This window comes from Neolamprologus multifasciatus, chromosome 17, assembly GCF_963576455.1.
Source record: "Neolamprologus multifasciatus chromosome 17, fNeoMul1.2, whole genome shotgun sequence".
Lineage (NCBI taxonomy): Eukaryota > Metazoa > Chordata > Actinopteri > Cichliformes > Cichlidae > Neolamprologus > Neolamprologus multifasciatus.
Genome location: NC_140455.1, coordinates 5,922,200 through 5,942,949, shown reverse-complemented (window position 1 = coordinate 5,942,949; position 20,750 = coordinate 5,922,200). Strand labels below are relative to the sequence as shown.

The window sequence follows — 20,750 nt, the reverse complement described above, 5'->3', positions numbered from 1 at the left end:
ACATTCACTCCTAGTGGCAATTTGGATTAACCAATTAACCTATCCCCACAAGCTGCATGTCTTTGGACGGTGGGAGGAAGCCAGAGTACCCGGAGGGAACCCACGCAAACACGGGGAGAACATGCAAACTCCACACAGAAAGACCTGATGGTGGAATTGAACTCAGGACCTTCTTGCTGTGCGGCAACAGTGCTAACCACCGTGCCACCGTGCTGCCCAGTTGGCTGGCTGGTTTCAATGTTATGGAAATATATGAGTGAAGCTGAGCGGAACATTAGCATAAAACTGAACCACACCCACGCCGCCACGTTAACAGATTTAAGCCGCCAAATGTTTTGTACTTCATCTCTGAAACGTGCTGCAACTTTACCGTTTTTACAATTGACCTGTTAACCACACAATAAAATGTACTTTCTCCAGTCATGCTGAATACCTACATCATTATGTCAAGGAGGAACGAGTCAGCACTCTAATAGCCTTGGAAAACTTCTCAACCTCATTATAAGCAACAAGTTTTTTATGAGAGGTTCGTTTATCCAAGCAGAGGCGACGCATGCACTGTTAACTTTCTATATAATGGCTGAGGTTTGCAGAATAGACCTGCATCCCGCTTTTACCAAGTCCTTTACCCCAACATTCCGAAGTAAGTTTTGGTTTGCCACAAATGCCGCTGCCAGCGACTGTGGTTGAAGGCTGACTGGCAAACCTCATTAGGTCCAACATGAGACTTCAACGAACATCCGTTCCACTCAGTCTGCTTTTGTGGCGCAACCAGCCCCACTGGGTGCTGCAAACCCTCCATATGCTGGTTGGATGGGTCAGAGATGGGAGAGAGGAGTTGTATGTTTTGGGGAGAGTGGTTAATCTGCAGAGCACAGGTTGGTTTTGGCTGCACCGGGCAGACTGTAACATGAGCTTGAACTTGCACAGCTAGAAGGTTCTGGTTTCTTTTAAGTCGCTCTGTTAAAACTCGAGCTTTGGTTTCTGTGCGATTTTCCCTCCTCCAGCTATGGAAACACTTCTTAGCGGAGCACCGGCCTATTTTTCCTTTTCTTGCAAAGTTCACTTCAACTGATTTTCATGCATGGATACAACTGAGTGTGTGCATGTGTGCATTTAAATTCTTGCCCCTGTATGAGTGGTCACGCTGGTGTTCGTGTTCCTTGCGGTGGAAGGTCAATAATTGCGGCCTGTGCCTCAGGCCCCTCCTAAAACCCTTGGAATAGAGGCCAGCTGATTAGGCATACAAGTGGTCAGTGGGTCGTGGTGTATTTCCCTTTTCCTGGATTCAATCTCAGCCATTTTTCAGGCAGCTGTAATTACGGGAACAAAGGGATCCACGTACTGTAGGGAATAAGCCTTTTTCTGTTTTTAACAAGGCTGAGGTGACTCAAAGTGACTTTGGAAAGTATTTACTGATTTGTCTTTGCTTTTTTTTCCTTCTTAAAATTTACATATAATAGAAAACTAAACATTATTTGAAGATTTTGTTACTTACATTATTTTATCTTTATTTTCACTAAAATAATTAGATGCCACTTGTGGATTAGTTAGATCTATAAGGTTTTGGACAGTTAGACTTTTTTCTTTTTGATATCAATTTTGCACCAGTATATCACCATAATTTAAAATGTTAAGCTTAAGATTTAAAAAGCTCATATTTTGAAGGAAATCTTTTGACAAGCCAAAAGAATTGAAAGTAATTGTAAAATTATTTTTATTAATAACTTTGCATGGCATTCTCCAAAATTGTTAAAAATGATCCTTATTTATCCCATGCTGGGCCTTTTGTGCAGCAAACCATTGATGAAAGAAGTCGATTAAGTAGATCCCTCCCTGCCGTCCTTTAATGCTTCTGTAACACTTGGAGCAAACAGTGGTTGGCGACTTCGGTACAATCAGAAATATTATGGCGTATACAATCAACTTGTTGCATGTGAAGACTCTGACCAGGCCTGCAACTGCTCTCAGAAGTGACTTTGGAAGTCAGTCTGCTATACGTTTGCAACTTAATGGGGTGAAGTGCTTTGTGATGATAGGGTGGTTTACTGTGACAAATAGGGAAAAGCGTAAATCTGTTGCCAAATAATGACATAGTTGCTACAAGACAGTGACTGCAATATGAGTGCTTAACAACCTTACTGTAACATATATAAAACAATAGTGTAGAAAAATATGACCACAAGGAGTTGAGGACCCATTGAGTCGAGTCACCTATTGTAGAGAAGTGTTGCAGTTGAATTGGTGCAGACCTACTGCAGAGTGTTGGAAATCTCTCTCTTCTTGTAAATTTGAGTAGACGGCAATTATTTGTAAACCTTAACCAAACACAAATGTTTGGAGACGGGTTGCCAACTGCCAGCCAAACTGTTTGTGAACAAAAGTGCTCACTGAGAGATTGTTGCCTGGTAAACCTTTGGGTGACTAGTTGGTTGTTACAGCTATTTGCAATTGGTCACCGAATTTAATTTTTCTCTCCTAGTCACAAGGGGACTGCCATCCCCTGTGACCGAGCCACAAGACAGCTTTCTTCTGATTGGCTGCTCCTGATTAACGAAAGGTTTGAATATCCCCTTCCTTCAGCATCATATGGAGCCAAGAAACTGAAAATGATGAATTAGATTGGTCTTAAACCTGAGCTTTTGGCTCACAGAAATTGCTTGCACATACTCTGACATTATTTTTTGGAAAATTTCGCCAGGTTTAACATCCACACCTACCAGTGGACTAGAAATGCTGTAAAAACAATAACAAAGCACAATAGTTCCTCTTTAATAACATGATTCCAAATTATCCTATGCCAAATTATGACCACCAGCATCATAAGACTATCAGTTCACCTTGGCCTGGGACTAAAAGCCGCAGTTACTGTTTATAAACATTCAAATTCAGCCAATCAGAATAGGGAAAAAGGTGTATGGACGATCTGAAGGGGGAGTGAGCAAAAGAAAAAGGCTTGTTAACAGGGCAATTTATAACAGATTACATACATGTCTTGCCTCACATTAGTTAGATAGAAGTTCCAAACAATTCCCCATCTTTTCAAGTTTTTTTTTTCTTTTTTTTGGCAAACAAAAGCAAGAATAGGAGTGACTGGTGAAGAGCTGCTGGTGTGCTGGTTATTAATGTCCCCCAGGAGGCTGCTACAGAGCTGGTTATTAGTTTCCCCAAAGAGCTGGATCCCTGTTTTGAAAGAGCACTGTGATTTGTGTGCTCAACCAGAACCTAGTCCTTCAAAGAAAAAGTATAATGTATGCTTGTTCAGGGGGGCAGCACGAAGGGCTCCAGTAAACACAGCTGAATTAGCTGTTGTTGCTGCCTTTGTCTGGAAACCCCATGTTTCTCCTCTGCTTCTCAGTTTCTGTGCATTGGTTTAAAAGTAAATTATACCCTAAAACAGAATTCCAACTGACTGGAAATTTGTGGGGATCTTTATATGTATATTTCAAAAACATTTAATATAGTAAAACGTTTGATTTTGATTGTGCAAAGTTGTCACCATAAGGAGATGAGAGAGAGAAAAAACGTGCTAGGTAAAATGTGTTGCAATAAAATGCATGCATGTTGCAGTTGTTCTTTACCACAAATACTTGCATGCAGCTGCCACAAGCTCCTACGTTTCACTCTAGGTTGCACACCTGTTGTATTTTTAGGTAGATTTTCTTCTTAAGTTATGCAAGATGTGATTAGTGGAAGTGGAGTGCGTTTGAGTTCTTAGATCCCCGTCATTCTGCTATGGTTTAAGCAGCTCCAGATCTGTGCTGCTTTGATATCACTCAGCTTCCTTTTATGAATATTAAGTTGTGTACCTCTGCGCGCATGTGTATTTAGGGGCTCACTTTATGTCAGGATTCTTGGAGGTGTCACTCCCCGTTTACACGTTTATACAACAGCGTACAGCCACACCCCCAACCGACATATTTGCAGTTTCCTACAAATAGGGCTGAATGAAGCAAATGAGCTGTGTCAAGCTGAGGACATGGGTGACATTGTTTGTAGTACTTTGCTTGTGCCTTAGAACAGTCCTTTTTCTGATGTTTCTTTTATTTTTATATATATAAATTGTAGGAGCGCCAAACATAGACGTTATCCATTTATATTAAAAGAAGGCTGAGAGGAAAGCTGAGGTGATCGTCAAAGAAACTTCTTTAAGGACAAAGCAGCAAAAAGACAAAGAGAGAGAAAAGATAACAAGATTCAGTGAGAAAGAAGCCAGAAAAACGTTTCTTATACTTGAAGGGACAGCTTAGGTCGGCTCCTTTTGATTAGCAGCATTTACTTGCATATGTCACTGCAGGGGGAAAAGGAAATAGTCAATCAGTCATGGAAGTAAACACACATGGAAGTAAACTGTTTGGACCTCCCACAAACTGTTAAACACGGATAAACTATTTCAAATATTAAAAGTCATTGCGTGTATGCTTGTGTCTTTGTAAAGGCTCTGCAATCGGTGTTTTTGACTGCAAAGTTCTGTTTGACTGTTTCACTTGAGGAATGTGAACAATTTCAGGTAAACGTTCACAGGTGTACAAACTGTTTGAAGAACACTTTTGCATTGCAGTATGAAACCACACATATGCTGCAAAGGTGAATTGTTGTTATCAGGCTGATGAATAGCTTTTCTGACTAATCAATTTTCACTCTGTTGCAAAGTGAAGTGGTTATAAGAAACAAATGTATGCGATCCGAGGACTAGCACCATTAATCATGTTTCATACTATCAACAAAAATGTAGTGGTTTACACAAGCCAAAGATCCCCTTTGGGGATCAGGAAGGGCGCCTGGTGTAAAAAGTCTCCCTAATCAAACATGTCTACCTTGTGGAGCAGCTCTTTTTAAATAAGGAATTCTTTCAACTATCAACAAAGAGTGCTATCAAAACTTAGGTCATTGACTCACATCTGTGGGTTGTAATCCCAGGGGGAGGAAATGTGTGACTGAATTTTTAGCAAATGGAATCCCACCATACTCCTGAGCTACATTCCCCTCTTTGGTGCCATATTTGGCCCCTGATTTAGATCTAAGTGGGAAACTTGAGCCACACAAACGTGCTGTTAATATGAATTCGCCTCTCCTTGCACTGCCGCTGAGAATCACGCAGACCAAGTAGCTGGTAGTTTTAAATGCAAAGTTGTCTGTTGGAAAGCATGTGGGAATGGGGCGGGGGTTATTTATGTGTCACCATTAGTTTTTGTCTTATTGACACAGTTTTCATTTTTCCTTTGTGCAGCTGGCCAAGAAGATTCGGGAGAAGTTTAACAGATACCTGGATGTGGTGAACAGGAACAAGCAGGTGGTGGAAGCCTCGTACACTGCCCACCTCACCTCTCCGCTTACTGCCATACAGGACTGCTGCGCCATACCAGCATCAATGATGGAGTGAGTAGCTTTCTCTTTACAATCACTTTACCACTTTTCCTCGTTTCCTTTGTGTGTCTCTCGTAACACGCACACCAAAGTCTCTGCAGGAGGGTTCACTCTGTGCTTGTAAACTCACCTCCCACTGTTAGCACCTGCACTCAAGCTCTCTATGCATTGTTTTATGGGCCAGCTACACACAAATCCCCATTTCTGCCTTCTTTTGATCATCCTTGGATTAGTTATAGACGTATTTAAATCGCATCATTTGCTGCCTTGAGCCAGCATCATGCTCTGATTACATGGGAGCTTTTTAAAACTCTAACCATAAGAAGGAACAAATTTAAAAGGTTGGTTTTACCTCTTCTGCACTGCACCCCAACTACAAGTTTTATGGGACCTGGAGCCAAGGATGGCATGGAGTCATATATAGAAAAAAAACTTGGAGGTTGAATGACGATTTCAATTTTTGCTTCTTTTTTTTTTTTTAAATCGCTTTGATGATAACAGCAGTAATGACCAAAAAATCCAGTCGGGCTCTACTGGGTTAATATAATATATATACCACAAATAAGAGAAGCTTTTTGGGGAAAATGCCTACATATATATTTAAAGCTGAGCTTTGGATTAAATCTGTCAGATTTAAGTCCTATACTGAGATGGGTTCAAATTGGCCCAGCGTACAGTAGAACCAGATTTTCGGCCAATCATCGGCTCGGGCAGGGGGAAAACACTGTTCAAAGCCGAGCTCGGAGAAAAAGGGAGAAAGTGCCGCTTTCAGTTCTAATCTACAGAGCAGCAGCTGTCTCTTCCCGTCCGCCCTCCTTTCTCCATTTTTGTCCGCCTCCCTCCCCTTTATCAGCCGACGCTACAGGTTACTGCTCTCTGAAGTCTTTGCACCGCAGACTCCACAGCCTGCAAGGTCACCTGTCTGTCCACCTGTGATGCAGAGGGAGGGGAGGCGGGTGGTACCTGGCTCAGGGCCATTTGCCACCTGTAGCTGAATTCAGGATGAAACATGTGTGTAACATGTTGTACTTACATGTAACCGTCGTTCACGCAAATGTGCCGCATTATCAGCCCGTTATGCGTGCTTAAAATGCAGCTCTAAAACTGTGGACACAGGAAAGAAAAAATGCTGAGGAAAAATTATTATGCAAGACCTGGACGAGAATAATAGAATGATGCAGCGGGAGTTCACAGGGGGGGGTTGTGGTGTTGGTTGTGGACATACCAAACTGAAGCCGAATCTGATGGATCCCTAACTTCAAAGCCTCGTCCTCGGGGGAGGGGGGGGGGGGGGGGGGAAAGCAGAGAGCTGTTTTGCTTTCATATATTTGAGCGCTCGCACAGTTTAATAAAATATCTAAAACGGCTTATGCCTTATCTTCTAAAAGATAGCGGGTGCTCTGTTTGTTGAATGCGGGGAAAATAATTATTCGCTGATGAAAGTTTTCTTTAAAAACTTCTAGAAAGAATTAACCCTCTGGTTTCTAACCTGGCCACTGGTGGCCACTTCACTTTTCGGTTTTCAACCATTTTTGTTCTGTTAATGCAAATGGAATGAAACTTTCCAAAGGTGTGTATTTTATTAAATTTTTTTAATTTTCAACATCAGCTCCTTAATAATGTCAATAATATTCACTATACACCACATTGTTCCTATTTTACTGAATGTGGCCACTTGTGGCCAATTGAAACCCATTATAACCACCTTTTTTGATTCCTTGTTACTGGCAGTACTATATTACTATATTTAGGTAAAATTGCTTTCATTCTAAACTCAACACATGAAAATTGTAGTTTTTAATGTTTTTCACCATATGACATCCTTGGCCCATTTTGTGCCAAGCAAGCAATTTCATGTAATATTCTTGGTTTCCACTAGGGGCGTTTGATGGGTTACCACACTCCAATGGACCAATATAATGAAACAATTTTGACATAGGTTTGGTCTTAAGGATCTGATAGTTTGTGTTTGTGCATGACATTGCAGCACAAACATGTATTTGCAAGATAGACTGGAATAAATAATGACGCATCAAACATTACATAGGCTGCAGTGAATTCCTGTGGATGCAGGATATTGAGCTTTGAGGTTCCCAGTCAAACTTAGCTTTGAAGCACATGTGAAAAGCACTTTTACTCTTGTATTTTTCATAAAAAGAGACCATACCCAAAATATTAACTCTAGAAACAAAAACAAAAACAAAAAAAACCCCAATCACAGGACATTTTGCAGAGTTCAAACCTGCAGCTGCAGCGCAAACAACAACAAACACTGTTTGTAAACGTGTCCTGGAGTTTATGCAGGTGCAGACGTTGCTACTGCTGTAAGTAAACCTAACAGCTTCCAGACCATTTATTCTGGCAATATGGCAAGAAGGTGGGAGTGTCCCCCCCCCCCCCCCAGAGGGACAAAGGGACCCCCTGATGATCCTCTAATCGCCTGAGCCAAGGTGTGAAACTGGGTGTGAACTCTGGCTGATTGGGAATCACACCCAGTTCAAAGCGTATAATATCTAAATTTGAATTATATTTTGGTTTTCATGACTAGGACTGGTGCTAATTTAAAAAATCAAGTCAATGAAAGTAGAAAAATGTTTTAATATATATGAATTTTATAGTATTTTGAAAACGTAAACATGGGTGGCCATTTTTGGCCACGAACAAAATGAGAGGGTTTTTTTGTTTTTCTGTCACAGCACAAAAAACCAAAGATACATAAAACTCATTGATACTTTTAATTATTGCTATGCATCTAACCTCCATCATGGTTAGAAAATAAATCAGTTTGCATGTATTATTTAGAAAAAAAATGGGGATTTTATGCTTTTATCCCTTTATCCCTTTGTAAATCATTAAAATTATGTAATTTAACTGGTATTTAAAGGGTTAAAAGTCTGGATTTGAATTAAATTTTGGTCTTGATGAACAGCGCTGATACTAATCTAAAACATCAAGTCAATGAAAGTAGAAAAATGTTTTAATATATATGAATTTTATAGTATTTTGAAAACGTAAACATGGGTGGCCATTTTTGGCCACGAACAAAATGAGAGGGTTTTTTTGTTTTTCTGTCACAGCACAAAAAACCAAAGATACATAAAACTCATTGATACTTTTAATTATTGCTATGCATCTAACCTCCATCATGGTTAGAAAATAAATCAGTTTGCATGTATTATTTAGAAAAAAAATGGGGATTTTATGCTTTTATCCCTTTATCCCTTTATCCCTTTGTAAATCATTAAAATTATGTAATTTAACTGGTATTTAAAGGGTTAAAAGTCTGGATTTGAATTAAATTTTGGTCTTGATGAACAGCGCTGATACTAATCTAAAACATCAAGTCAATGAAAGTAGAAAAATGTTTTAATATATATGAATTTTATAGTATTTTGAAAACGTAAACATGGGTGGCCATTTTTGGCCACGAACAAAATTAGAGGGATTTTTTTTTGGTTTTTCTGTCACTGCACAAAAAACCAAAGATACATAAAACTCATTGATACTTTTAATTATTGCTATGCATCTAACCTCCATCATGGTTAGAAAATAAATCAGTTTGCATGTATTATTTAGAAAAAAAATGGGGATTTTATGCTTTTATCCCTTTGTAAATCATTAAAATTATGTAATTTAACTGTGATTTAAAGGGTTAAAAGTCTGGATTTGAATGAAATTTTGGTCTTGATGAACAGCGCTGATACTAATCTAAAAAAATCATGTCAAAAAAAGTGGAAATTTTTCTTAATATATATGAATTTTATAGCATTTTGTAAATGTAAACAGGGGGTGGCCATTTTTGGAAGTTTTTATGTTTTTCTGTCACTGCACAAAAAAACAAAGATGCATAAAACTCATTGATACTTTTAATTATTGTTATACATCTAACCTCCACCATGGTTAGAAAGTAAATCAGATGGCATGTTTTATTTGGAAAAAAATTGGGGTTTTGTGATTTTTTTCCATTTATGAGTTCCTAGGATTATTTGATTTAACTGGTATTTAAAGGGTTAAAATTATGAATTTGAATGAAATTTTGGTCTTGATGAACAGCACTGGTACTAATCTAAAGAATCATGTCAAAAAAAGTGGAAATTTTTCTTAATATATATGAATTTTATAGCATTTTGTAAATGTAAACAGGGGGTGGCCATTTTTGGCCACAAACAAGCTGAGAGGAAGTTTTTATGTTTTTCTGTCACTGCACAAAAAAACAAAGATGTATAAAAGTCATTGATACTGTTAATTATTGCTATGCATCTAACCTCCATCATGGTTAGAAAGTAAATCAGATGGCATGTTTTATTTGGAAAAAAATTGGGGTTTTGTGATTTTTTCCATTTATGAGTTCCTAGGATTATGTGATCTAACTGGTATTTAAAGGGTTAAAATTATGAATTTGAATGAAATTTTGATTTCCATGAACAGCACTGGTACTAATCTAAAAAATCATGTCAAAAAAAGTGGGAATTTTTCTTAATATATATGAATTTTATAGCATTTTGTAAACGTAAACAAGGGGTGGCCATTTTTGGCCACGAACAAGCTGAGAGGAAGTTTTTATGTTTTTGCTCTCCCTGCACAAAAATAACAATGCATTATAATCAATGTTGATGTGGATCAATTACATGCCCCAGACTCTACTATTAATAATACAATAAATTTCAGTAGCAATGCAATTATATAAAATTGCGAGATTTGAGGTTGTCTTCCAGCTAGTGCAGTGGACAAACAAACTGGTGTTTAAAGGGTTAAAAATGTAAAAAGTAATAATAATTTTATATTTATGAAAAGAACTGAAGTTACTTAAAAGCTTTATGCAAAAAAAATGGCAAAAAAACATAAAAATAATAAAAATTACAGACCTAATCTGTAGGTGGCCACTTTTGGCCACGAACAAGCTGAAAGGGTAGTGATTTTTAACAAAGCCAGAGGGTTAAGAGGTTTGGGGAAATTTGGTTTCTCTACTTGGTTGTGAGGAAAAGCGTCTTGGCTTATGACCTCCAGCGAAACTGCGGCTCGTCTACAATTCCCTTTGTGTACTTGCTCAACAAACAGCGTATGTGTACTTTAATAGGCTTCAGTCATACCAGTAGCAGATAGCTGCTTATGCCTGTTTACAGACTTTATGCTTATCTAACCTAACTGGCTGCTCGCTCGTGGATCTAACAATCTTCTCACTGAAGTCTCTGCGAGACAATGTTGTGCATTTCCTGATATATTGAGCGCTACGGCAAAAGCCTGCAGGCAAATAGCTCAACGCTGGAAATGGCCACGGCCTAGACTGGCTCTTCTTATGCAGCATAACATGTCGTATCTGATACAAGCGCAAACTGGGAGGAAAAAGCAACACTGTTTTTGGTGTAACAGTTTCTTGACAAAAACATCTGCTTCCTCTGAGCCTGGGTAGTTCAGCCGCCTACAGTGAAGTTTCATATCCTTTCCCAGGCACATCAAACCACTGTCACAACTTGCCTAGGGTGACCTCAGTTGATAACATGATAATGACCCACACCTTTTTTCACACCTTGGCTCATGTGAGGACACACATGATCTACAAGTGGGTCAACGACCACCTCCAAAGGGAACGATCTTGAATAGGGGTTAAATACCTGGAGCTCTCCAGCTTTTGTTTTTAGAACTGATGAAGCCTCTTGGATGAGCAGAGTGAAGCCGTTTTTACTCCTTAAAGGAGTTTGTGTGATTCCTTTATGTTGAGAAATCCAGGCTAGGAGTTTCCTGTTATTCCTGACCGTCCTGTTTGCGTTACGTCGCCACAGATAAATGTACTTCCCAAACTCTCAAACTTGTTTATGTTGAATGTAAAAAAACAAACAAAATAAAACACACAAAAAACACGTAATGCTGGCAAAAATACATTGTGGAATATGAGCGGAGAGGAGTTAGCCCAGAATTGGTCCAGTTCAGTGTGTCCTTCACTAGTCTTGGGCATCAGCTGCTTCTCGGGGTTCCAGTCAGGTCAGCCAGTTTAGTAGTGGGGGATCAGGTTGTTCACAGGGTGTCTGCTAGTCATCAGGCTGGCAGGCTATCGTTTTGCGGAGGGAGGCCACCAAGGGCAGCGCTTAGCAGCCAGTGGTATGCTTTAATCACCACTGGGTCTCAGCGACGAGCCCGGCCTGAAAATAGCAAATGTATGTTGCTCGTTTGGAATGGTGGGCATGAGCCCCTGTATGTTTGTATTTTTAACATCCAATCTCCAGGTGTTCATTTCAACAGTTTCACTGCTATGCAGATGTAAAAGTGAGAAGTGTGCACGGGAGCATCTTGCATGGCACTTAATGGTGTCATTTCACCAGTAGTCCTTGAAAAGATGAGCTCCAAGTGAGCCGTTCAAAGAAAATGCCACGGATGTGATCCTCAAAAGTACTTTTATGAGGTAAAACAATGAAAAATAAATAAATAAAAAATTGGCAGTGTGTCCCTAAAGACTGCTGCTGCCTTCAGGTATGCCCACATCACAGCAGTGTGTCAAACATCAGTGAGCAGAGCTTAAGCAGCGCCTGTAGTATAACAACACAAAGCCTGCACTTTTTGGTATACACCAAAGTATTCGGAGAAGTAAAACTCTGAGGTGATGATGACACTTGATGGAAACAAAGATTGTACCAAATTTCATTTCTAGAGGAGACAGTTTTCTCCGTAACCCTCATGGTGCTGTTTTATGAAGGCTATTGTTACCTTCAATGCTGAGGGTGCTCCATTTTCATTAATGATGACTTAATATTTAATTCTACTGGCATATGCAACTGATCGTGTCTAAATTGGAGGGCAGAATCACTACTATTTATTATTTATTTATTATTTATTTTTCTTGTGTTGCAGAATTGCTGAAAACGATGCCAAAAGTCTTTCTTAAGGCCACTCCGCAGGATAGCTTTACACTGTGTAGTCGTATCATGTGGGGGTGGGTGGGGATCCTGCAGAATTTCTAATACCTGCACTCATAAATTAAACATACGGATCAATGGTAGCATGGTGTTAATACCGAGCTCCTCTTTCTGAAGGAGAATTCTCACTATCCAAGCTGTCGGCAGATTTACAGTTCAGTTCAAGAGGATACATTGCGCCGGTGATCAGCTAGTGGGACTTCACATCAAGCTTATCTTGTAGTCTCGTGGTTTCACTGAGATCATAATATCTGTTTGCACATTAGAGAAGGAGAGGGCTAAACACCAGGCAGGTTAGGAGGAGGGGGTTGTTTAAGTGACCCTAACAGGTGTAAATGCTGGGCCGCTGTCATAACTTTCTTCTATCTCCAACACCCCACCCCGTTAAAGGGGGGGGGGGGGGGGTGTATTCATATCTTTGTGGGGGGGGGGGGTTTACTATATTTGTGGGGACCAAAATCCTGGTCCCCACGAGTTTGAAGACATTTTTGAGATTCAAAATGTATTTTTAGTGTCAGGGTTACAATTGGTTATGGTTAGGCTTAGGCTAAGGGTTAAGGTTAGGCATATATTTTTGATGGTTAGGGTAAGTGGCTAGGGAAAGCATGTCAATTAGATGTCCCCATAAGATATGAAAACCTGACGTGTGTGTGTTTTGTGTCTTTATTGATAATAAAAACTGTAAAACCCATTAAACTACAGTTAAAATTTAAAATCTATGTACTCCTTCACATTTTCCAAAGATGTCCAGTGATCCATATTTGAGTCTTTGCCTGGCTGATTTCTGTCCCCTGGGCCCCATGTTTGACAAACCTGATTTAAACCATTAAAAGGTGTTATGGACAAACTACTTCGATGCAATCATTTTCTTCTTTTTCTCCAAGATCTCACATTTCTCGTCAAGTCTCCCAACCAAAAGAATAATCCAAGAGCTAGAATAGAACCCCCTAATTTGTGTGTGTTGTGTGTGTGCATATTTTCATCATTAAAGTGCTTTTTCCATTAGATCCCTAATATGAATGTGTTTTTAGTCAGTGTTGCTATTTCCGAGCACTTGAAAAGTCGTGCAGTGAAATCTCCTAAATGTTGGTGCTTATTAAAGACCACATGTGACATCATTTTTGGAGTAGTGAGCCAAGCTGTAGCCAGCAGCTCATTTACAATAGCAAATCAAACAGTCTAGTAAAACTTTCCATGTCCACCTTGAAGCCAATTAGCGTGCAAGTTGACTGAAAATTGGCAACTAATATGACTAAAAGACACAACCCTGTTCCCCTTATTATCACTGCATATAATAACTAGAGGCGTGGTGGTTAGATTTTTTTCTCTTCACAAAACAAACAAAAAACAGTTACTATGCGTGTAGGTGCACAGCTATGCAGTCAGCCTAAAAAACACTCCCGTTAAATATTGAATAGAGCGTCTGGGCTTTGAGGATTTTACTAGAAGCACTTGTGAAGTGTAAGGAAAAGTCTTTGACAACAAATTCAGGTATCCAACTCTGTGTGTCTAAATCAACACCCCAGTATCCCAGTTATTTGGCCCATCCCTATTTTGATCGTATGTATTCTGTGGGACACACCCCTGTATACATGATAAATATTAGTACATCTAAGTCTGGCAGTTGTCCTGACTTGTTCCGCAGTACATGCTGGAAAATAAGCTTGTAAGCTGATGACTGTATTTAACTTATTCATAAGCAAAATGAAACTTTTTTTTTTTTTTTTTTTTACCGCTGCCACTCTTTGGTTCTTCCTGTATGTGACGTGACTCACTTGGTGGCTGCAAACTGTAAACATGTGAATTCTGATGTAGCTCTAATTGACAATAACCCTGCACTTACATTTCTCAGCAGTTGCTCTTGTGAGCAGCATAGCAGAGGAGCATGACAATCATTACAAACTGGCAACGGATTCATCGAGTCATACCCTATTACTTACTGAACAGGCCACATTTGGACACAGAATTTCCCCGAACTGAAAAAGTGATCTCTGCTTTTTTAAAAGCCTACACTTAGTATGCAACCTGCTATTTTGGCATTATTGCAGGCAACATTTCTCCCACATTCTTCATAGTTTTTTGTACCGAATTATGAATTGATCATATACAGCTGTATACACTAATATAGTTCAGTGTAGTACCCTACAGTAGGGCTGTGCGATATGACCAAAATCTCATATCCCGATATAAGAATTATATCGTCCCAATAACAATATAAATCACAAAAATGTAACATTTTCTATAAATTCTGTGAATCTCGGGCAGCTCGTCTTGCGGAAAGTGTTTCCAGCTGTGCGTCATGTAGCTGGAGTCGAGTGTTTTAACCGATGCATGAAACAATACATTTTTAGACATAAGTTGTAACGGCCGCCGTTTTCTTTGTGAGTATTTATTACACGGCGTGCTGCGGGAAAAAGCCTCTTCTAACGTTTGAGTCTAAGGTTTATTTTTTAGCACCTTTTGAAAAGTCTCAACAGGATCTTGAGCTTTATTGTGAAAGGTTTATGTGGAAAATAAACGAGCGGACACGCGATGCTGTTACCGTCCTTGTTGCTAACCACAACGCATAAAAACAGGCGCTTGTCCGTCCGTAGTGTGGTTATATTAAATATAAGAGAAAGAGAGAACTTTAAGAAATTAATATAGCCACTACAGTGACCATCAAAACGATGAAAAAATATTGCCGTAAACAGTTTATTTTGCGACACCACGAAACAAACGATAGCGTAAAATGAAACGATAGACGGTTTTATATCGTCATCCGATATATATAGTTATATCGAACAGCCCTACCCTACAGTAGGGGTGGGGGAAAAAATCGATACTGTGTAGTATCGTGATATTTTGTTTGCTAATATTGTATCGATACAGGGACAGCAGAAATCGATATTTTGTTACAAAAAAGGTTTTTGTGCTCTGACTTCAGAGCATGTTGATCCTTTTTCTGAACAAGAATCCTGACATTCCTTCACTGTCCAAATGTGTTTAACTTTTTTTTTTTTGGCAGCAATAAACATGACAGTTTACTTATTTTAATTTAAGACATGTTTTATTTTAATTAAGTTTAAAACTTTTTTTATTTAATGTAAAATTATATTTTGTTTTAATTTACCCTCAAATTCTTCAGTTGCTGAATGGGCTGCATAGTTTTCATAAATTGCATAGTTTAGAATAGCTATAATTGTACCAGATGGTTGCATTCAGTTAAGTTGGACTAGACTGTACAAACCGTTCAGTTTGTCAACAATAAATACTGACTGAAATGAGAGAAAGACTGAGTGTGAGACTTTGATATTAGATAAAGGTAAACTTTATCAATATTCATTTTATGTACAGAATCTGAATATCGCAAAATATTTAAAAAAAATTGCAATAATATCGTATCGTGCGTTAAGTATTGTGATAATATCGTATCGTGGGATGTATGGTGATTCCCACCTCTACCCTACAGTAAATCAAAGTTTTTGTAGTAAAAGATTCATGTTTTTCTTGTCATTGCTTTAGGGATTTTTTTTATTTTTGAAGTTCTTGTTAAAGGCACATGTGTTTTGAGGTGTTGGTAATACTTGTCCACTCTCATTTTCATACACGGGGGACACCAGAGACACCTCTTGCTTTAGTGCAGTCTATGCAATGCAAATGCATAGCATCAAAAATTCACTTCAGGCTGTTTCCTCTGTTGTAGAGTAGTTTCTATACACCACACTTTCCTCCAAAATCAATTCTGCCTATTGATATTTCATTTGAATCCGTTTCGGTAGAGCTGCCATTGACAGACAGATACACGAACGTGTCTTCAAGCGCTCTCAATTCTCCTGCTAGCATGTTGCCAGCTTTACCGCTGCTACCGCCGAGGGACTGCAAACACATTAGGAGTGGTATTACTCTTGACGTTGGGGCTCACGCAACAGCAAGCCCCTTCAAGGTAATTATTCTCACTGGGCTTTTTGAATGGTTTGGGACTGCCTGCTTTGCGGATATACATGGCTCTTGCAGCAGGGGGCACCTTAATATAATAGATTTTTAAAAATGGCTGGAAAACGGCAGGTGCTGCCTTATTTAGAAGAGTCTGCCCATTTTAGTCTTTGAAGGAGGGAAATGGGAGGGTTGGTTTTTGGTACAAACTCAGTCCCAGTAAGAAAAAAGGTGATTGTTACTGATGTTTGTCTATTTTGTAACTGTAGAACACACCTCTGCATTTGTTAATAAGCTTATTAAATTGTGCAGAGATCTTGCAACAATATTGGGTGATAGTTTGATAGATTATCACTGTTGGTTTTTGTGTGTGTATATGTATACATGCATATTAAAATATATATGAAATAGAAAAAATGTGTGCGCGTGTCCGACCTTTTTGGAAAACGGATTTCTCTGCCCTCATTAAGATGTCTGATCAGACTCGAAGCTCTCCTCCCAGCTCTCCCTCTCTCTTTTTCGCATGTTTTTTGATGTGGAATTCAAAGCAGCTGCAAATGTATTTTTTATCTGGCACACATTTCGCCGAGCGCCTCTGCCCACCCCTTCTATGCAGAGTGCGTTGAAGGAGAATAGTAATGACTTTGGCCTTGTGGGACTCTAAATGAGTGGAGTTCAAATGCAGCCTGTACATCACAGGACCCGTCAATCAGCAACGGCCAGCGCCAGGTCTGCAAGCAGAGGGAGCCAAAAAGTGTGCACAGTGTGTGTTTACATGTGTGCACACGTGTAGTTGTATGTTGCTAACCCAGATGAGGGGGGAGGGGGGAGGCGGGGGGTGGTGGCAAGGTCCACTTGGAGGCATGGATCAAAGCACCAAAGCTTGGTGCGGTGCAGAACAGCCTGCTACTCTGCATACCCCCCACCCCGCGTTTTGTGGGTATGGCAGAAACCAGCATTTAGAGTGAACAGTACATGTAGCTCATTTTAGGCTGTCGCTGGGTGCTGAAACAGGTGAGAAAGAACTGATAGGTCATGTGCGACGTTTCATTTTTTGACATCTTTAATACTTTTGGGCTTTTGTGTGCTCAAGGACAGTGCCGCCGTAGAGACGCATCTTCCGCATCACACCAGGTTCCAGTGGGGACTTGTTAAAGAGCCTAATGAGGAAGAAAAAGCAAGCAGCTGTGTAGGAAATGATGAATTCCAAGAGTTTTTATTTTTAATTGGCTTTTTAAAAGCTCATTGTGATTTGAGATAAAAGAATGCTGCTTCTCCTTTTTTGGACTGATGACATCAGAGTCTTATCCCTGATTGCTAACAGTCAAGAATCTGCATTTTGGGAACACTAGTGCACTCTTATCACAATTTTGCCAAAATTTCCCCTTTTCCCATTATTTTGTTAGATCACAGTCAGACCCCGAAGCCTTGCTCCTGTAGAGGAATTTCTTTCACTAAGGTATTAATCACATTATTTCATTGTTTTAACATGTCTGACACTCATACTTAAGACAAATGGTAGGGGGTGTAGCAAAGATGTTGGGGGGAAAACAGGAACTCCAGAGGACCAGTCTTTTGTCTCTTGAGGACTCTGGGAAGTAGCAAGGGAGTGTGAAACAGCTGTGTACTGCCTTTTGTTCCTGGAGAAGGTATTTAACTGAGAGGTTGACTTTGGCTCAGAGAGACTCTGCTGACCCTGCCCCGTGGTCATGCAGGGGCTTCACAAGCTTGTTTATATGTTGTGTGCATGGGAATAAAAGAATGCTAGCTACCGCTCACCGCTCGTCTGCAGACTTTATTCAAGTGGAAAAACTTCCACAACAAAATGGCGCTGCGAGCAGGGTGGTCCGTGTGGTCGCTGAACAACGGTTCCGTGGACGGGCTGATCACCCCTGAGGGAAAAGGTACCTTTGTCCTACCAGCTGTTGAAGCGAAGGAAATGGAGGAGTCACGGAGCCGTGTGTTTCAGTCACCACCGAGATCATCGATTTTGAGGGGACTTCTGCAGATGGGTGAGTTGTAGCTAACTTGTATACAGTCATGGAGAGTTTTTTGTCTGGCCGAGGGGGGGAACGCTGGCCGACCCCGGAGTTCGAGTCTCCGGGAGGAAAACCTGGTGGTTTGAGGCCCCAGGCTTGTGTTGGGTACGGCTCATCACAAGGACAGTGGCTCGCGCACGTTGTTGGGGAGAAGCCGGCCCAGACCTGTGTTCGGTCCAAGTACGTCACAGGAACGGCGGTTCGGGTACACTGTCGGGATCCATTTCCGTGTACTATAGTGCACGGAGTGGCGGTGTTCGTTCCTTGGTCCGTAGAAGGCAAGGGCCTCACGGGGGACGCCTCGTGTAGTAAAATGGGATCTAGATCCAGTAGATCGGCAGACCTTCCACCAGGCGGCCAGAGACAAAACTCAATACGTGACTGTGGTAAGAATTGAGTAAATGTGTAGTGTGTAAGATTGCAGAGAATGGTTGTGTGGGAAAAGTTGATGTGTGTGTAAAAAAAAACAGTGAGAAACGGGGTTACAAAATGTTGAAATGGGGAACAAAGGAAAAAAGAAAAAAAGAGAGGAGTGTAGAAATGTGTGTAAAAGTTGTTTTCAACTAGTGGGAGAGGGTGGTACTGCAGGCCACCAGCTCCCCTAGGGTGGACACACACGAAAATTTTTTTTTTAGCAGAATTGTTGATGAAAATGAGCAATAAAATTAGGGCAAGGGTTTTGTGTTTAATGATCAAAATGTCTCAGTGTGTCACTTGCAGGTGAAGAGCAGACCTGGATCAATTTTCCACGTGCAGCAGTCGGAAGAAAATTATAGGTTGACACCATTAGAAACACTCAAGCCAAGTTTTTGGCTAAATTGTTTTACAGCTTAACTTCCACGTGTTTGTCACCCTGAGAACACAAGCTCCAAGAATCTCTCCCTGAAGACAAGAAATGCAGTTCCAGAACAACGAGATGGATCTCAAGAGCTCACAGCAGCATCCTGAGCAGTGAAGAAAAGGTCCAGCAGCAGCAGCTGTGCAAGACAGCGACAGCAAGGAGAAAAATGGCATCATCATGACTGGATGGATGGATGTGCATTTCCAACGAGCTGCACCTTCACTGTGTGTGAATGGAATTTTGAAAAGACTGCTTGAGTTGGACATTTGCCACTTTCGGCGCAAAAATGGCAAAATGAGACCGTGGAAAACAGGACAAAGCTGAAAGACAACTGACTCTCACTGGACTGCTGCAAGGGGGAGAGATGAGATGAGACCACAGTCAAAGGAGAAGGGGACAACATGGAGGAAGGCTGTTGTAGTGTGGGAATGAAATTTGGGTTTAGGAAAACTGGGAAGGAAAAAACGACTGCCTTGCGTGGAGAATTGAAAAGTGTCTGGAGCACCGCAAAGAGGAGAGGTACACAAAAAATAACACAAACAGAAAAATGCATTAATCCTACTAACACAAACACACATGCAATGAAGCTCATGAAGACCAAATAGCATTTTAAAGCATTTCTGTTACCATCATCTTGTCCAGTTAGCTTAGTAGGTTAAGAAGTGATACATAGACTAGTGAACTAGTATTATTTTTGGGGAAGGATGATTGAATCAGCGGTGAACAGAATGCTGCGGGAGGGTCAGATGAGTGGGGACTAATAGATTATTGAGTTTCTGGTTTCTGATGTGTGAGGGAGGTCTTATCGTGACACACATCTGGGTACATGGGGAAAACAAAAACTCATTTTCTAATAGAATATTGCTGTTGTGTGAGGTGTGTGTGACTGGTGGATGAAAGTTTTGGATTTACTGATGCATTTTCTTTTGGTACCACTTTGAACCTGGCAATTAGTTGTTTTGATCTATCATTCTAAGGGAGTATGCTTAGACAACTTCTAAAAAGAGGCCTTCATATTTTTTGATTTTTAACAGTGCACTGAGATTTTGTTTGGCAATTTTCTCTTTTTCAAGCAGGCCTGCAAGATCGGAATCGAAAGCGCTACACAACATGTTGATCAATCGCAAGTGAGCTTCTCCAAAATTAAAATGGGCTCGGGAGAAAGCCACTTATTTGGGACAATCAGAAAACAAGTCCCTGGCAAAAAGGATTCAGCGAGGTAATCCAGTCTAAATTCTTTTTTTTCCTTTTTGAAATGACGTCATTGCTGGCAGTAGAAACTTATTGCGACACAAGAGGTTCTGCTATCAGCAATAAACACGGGGATTGACTGGACTGACAAAAACCTGACTGACTTGACACCAATATGCAAGATTGCACCTCCACCCAGAGAGACAAAAGGGTGGATGTATATATGTATGTTTCTTTGTTACAGGAGCAGAAAGGTGACAGCAACATCCTGGGTTGCATGGGCTTTTGAGCCGTGCTGACTTAACCTTTTAATTGCCACTTTCTGTGTCTTTGTGAATTTACCAGCAGTGTGTTATTCATGACCTTGTATTGTTTACAGTGCAGAGGTCACTGTGAGAAAGTGTGCATACAGACGCGCTGCGCTAACATCTATATCACTTTTTCCACAGCAGAGGGCTAATCATATGATCTAATCACATGATTTACAGC

General features: G+C 40.3%; 1 protein-coding gene across 2 annotated transcripts in view; it reads left to right on the top strand.

Annotated features, from left to right (window-relative positions):
* cachd1 (cache domain containing 1) overlaps positions 1–20,750 on the top strand; it is a 124,176-nt gene that overhangs the window by 49,750 nt on the left and 53,676 nt on the right. For both annotated transcript variants that reach the window (XM_085138643.1, XM_085138642.1), the window contains exon 3: positions 5,231–5,379. In XM_085138643.1, the coding sequence (XP_084994769.1) occupies positions 5,372–5,379 (8 nt within the window). In that variant the 5' untranslated portion in view covers positions 5,231–5,371. The remainder of the gene's footprint in view (positions 1–5,230; positions 5,380–20,750) is intronic.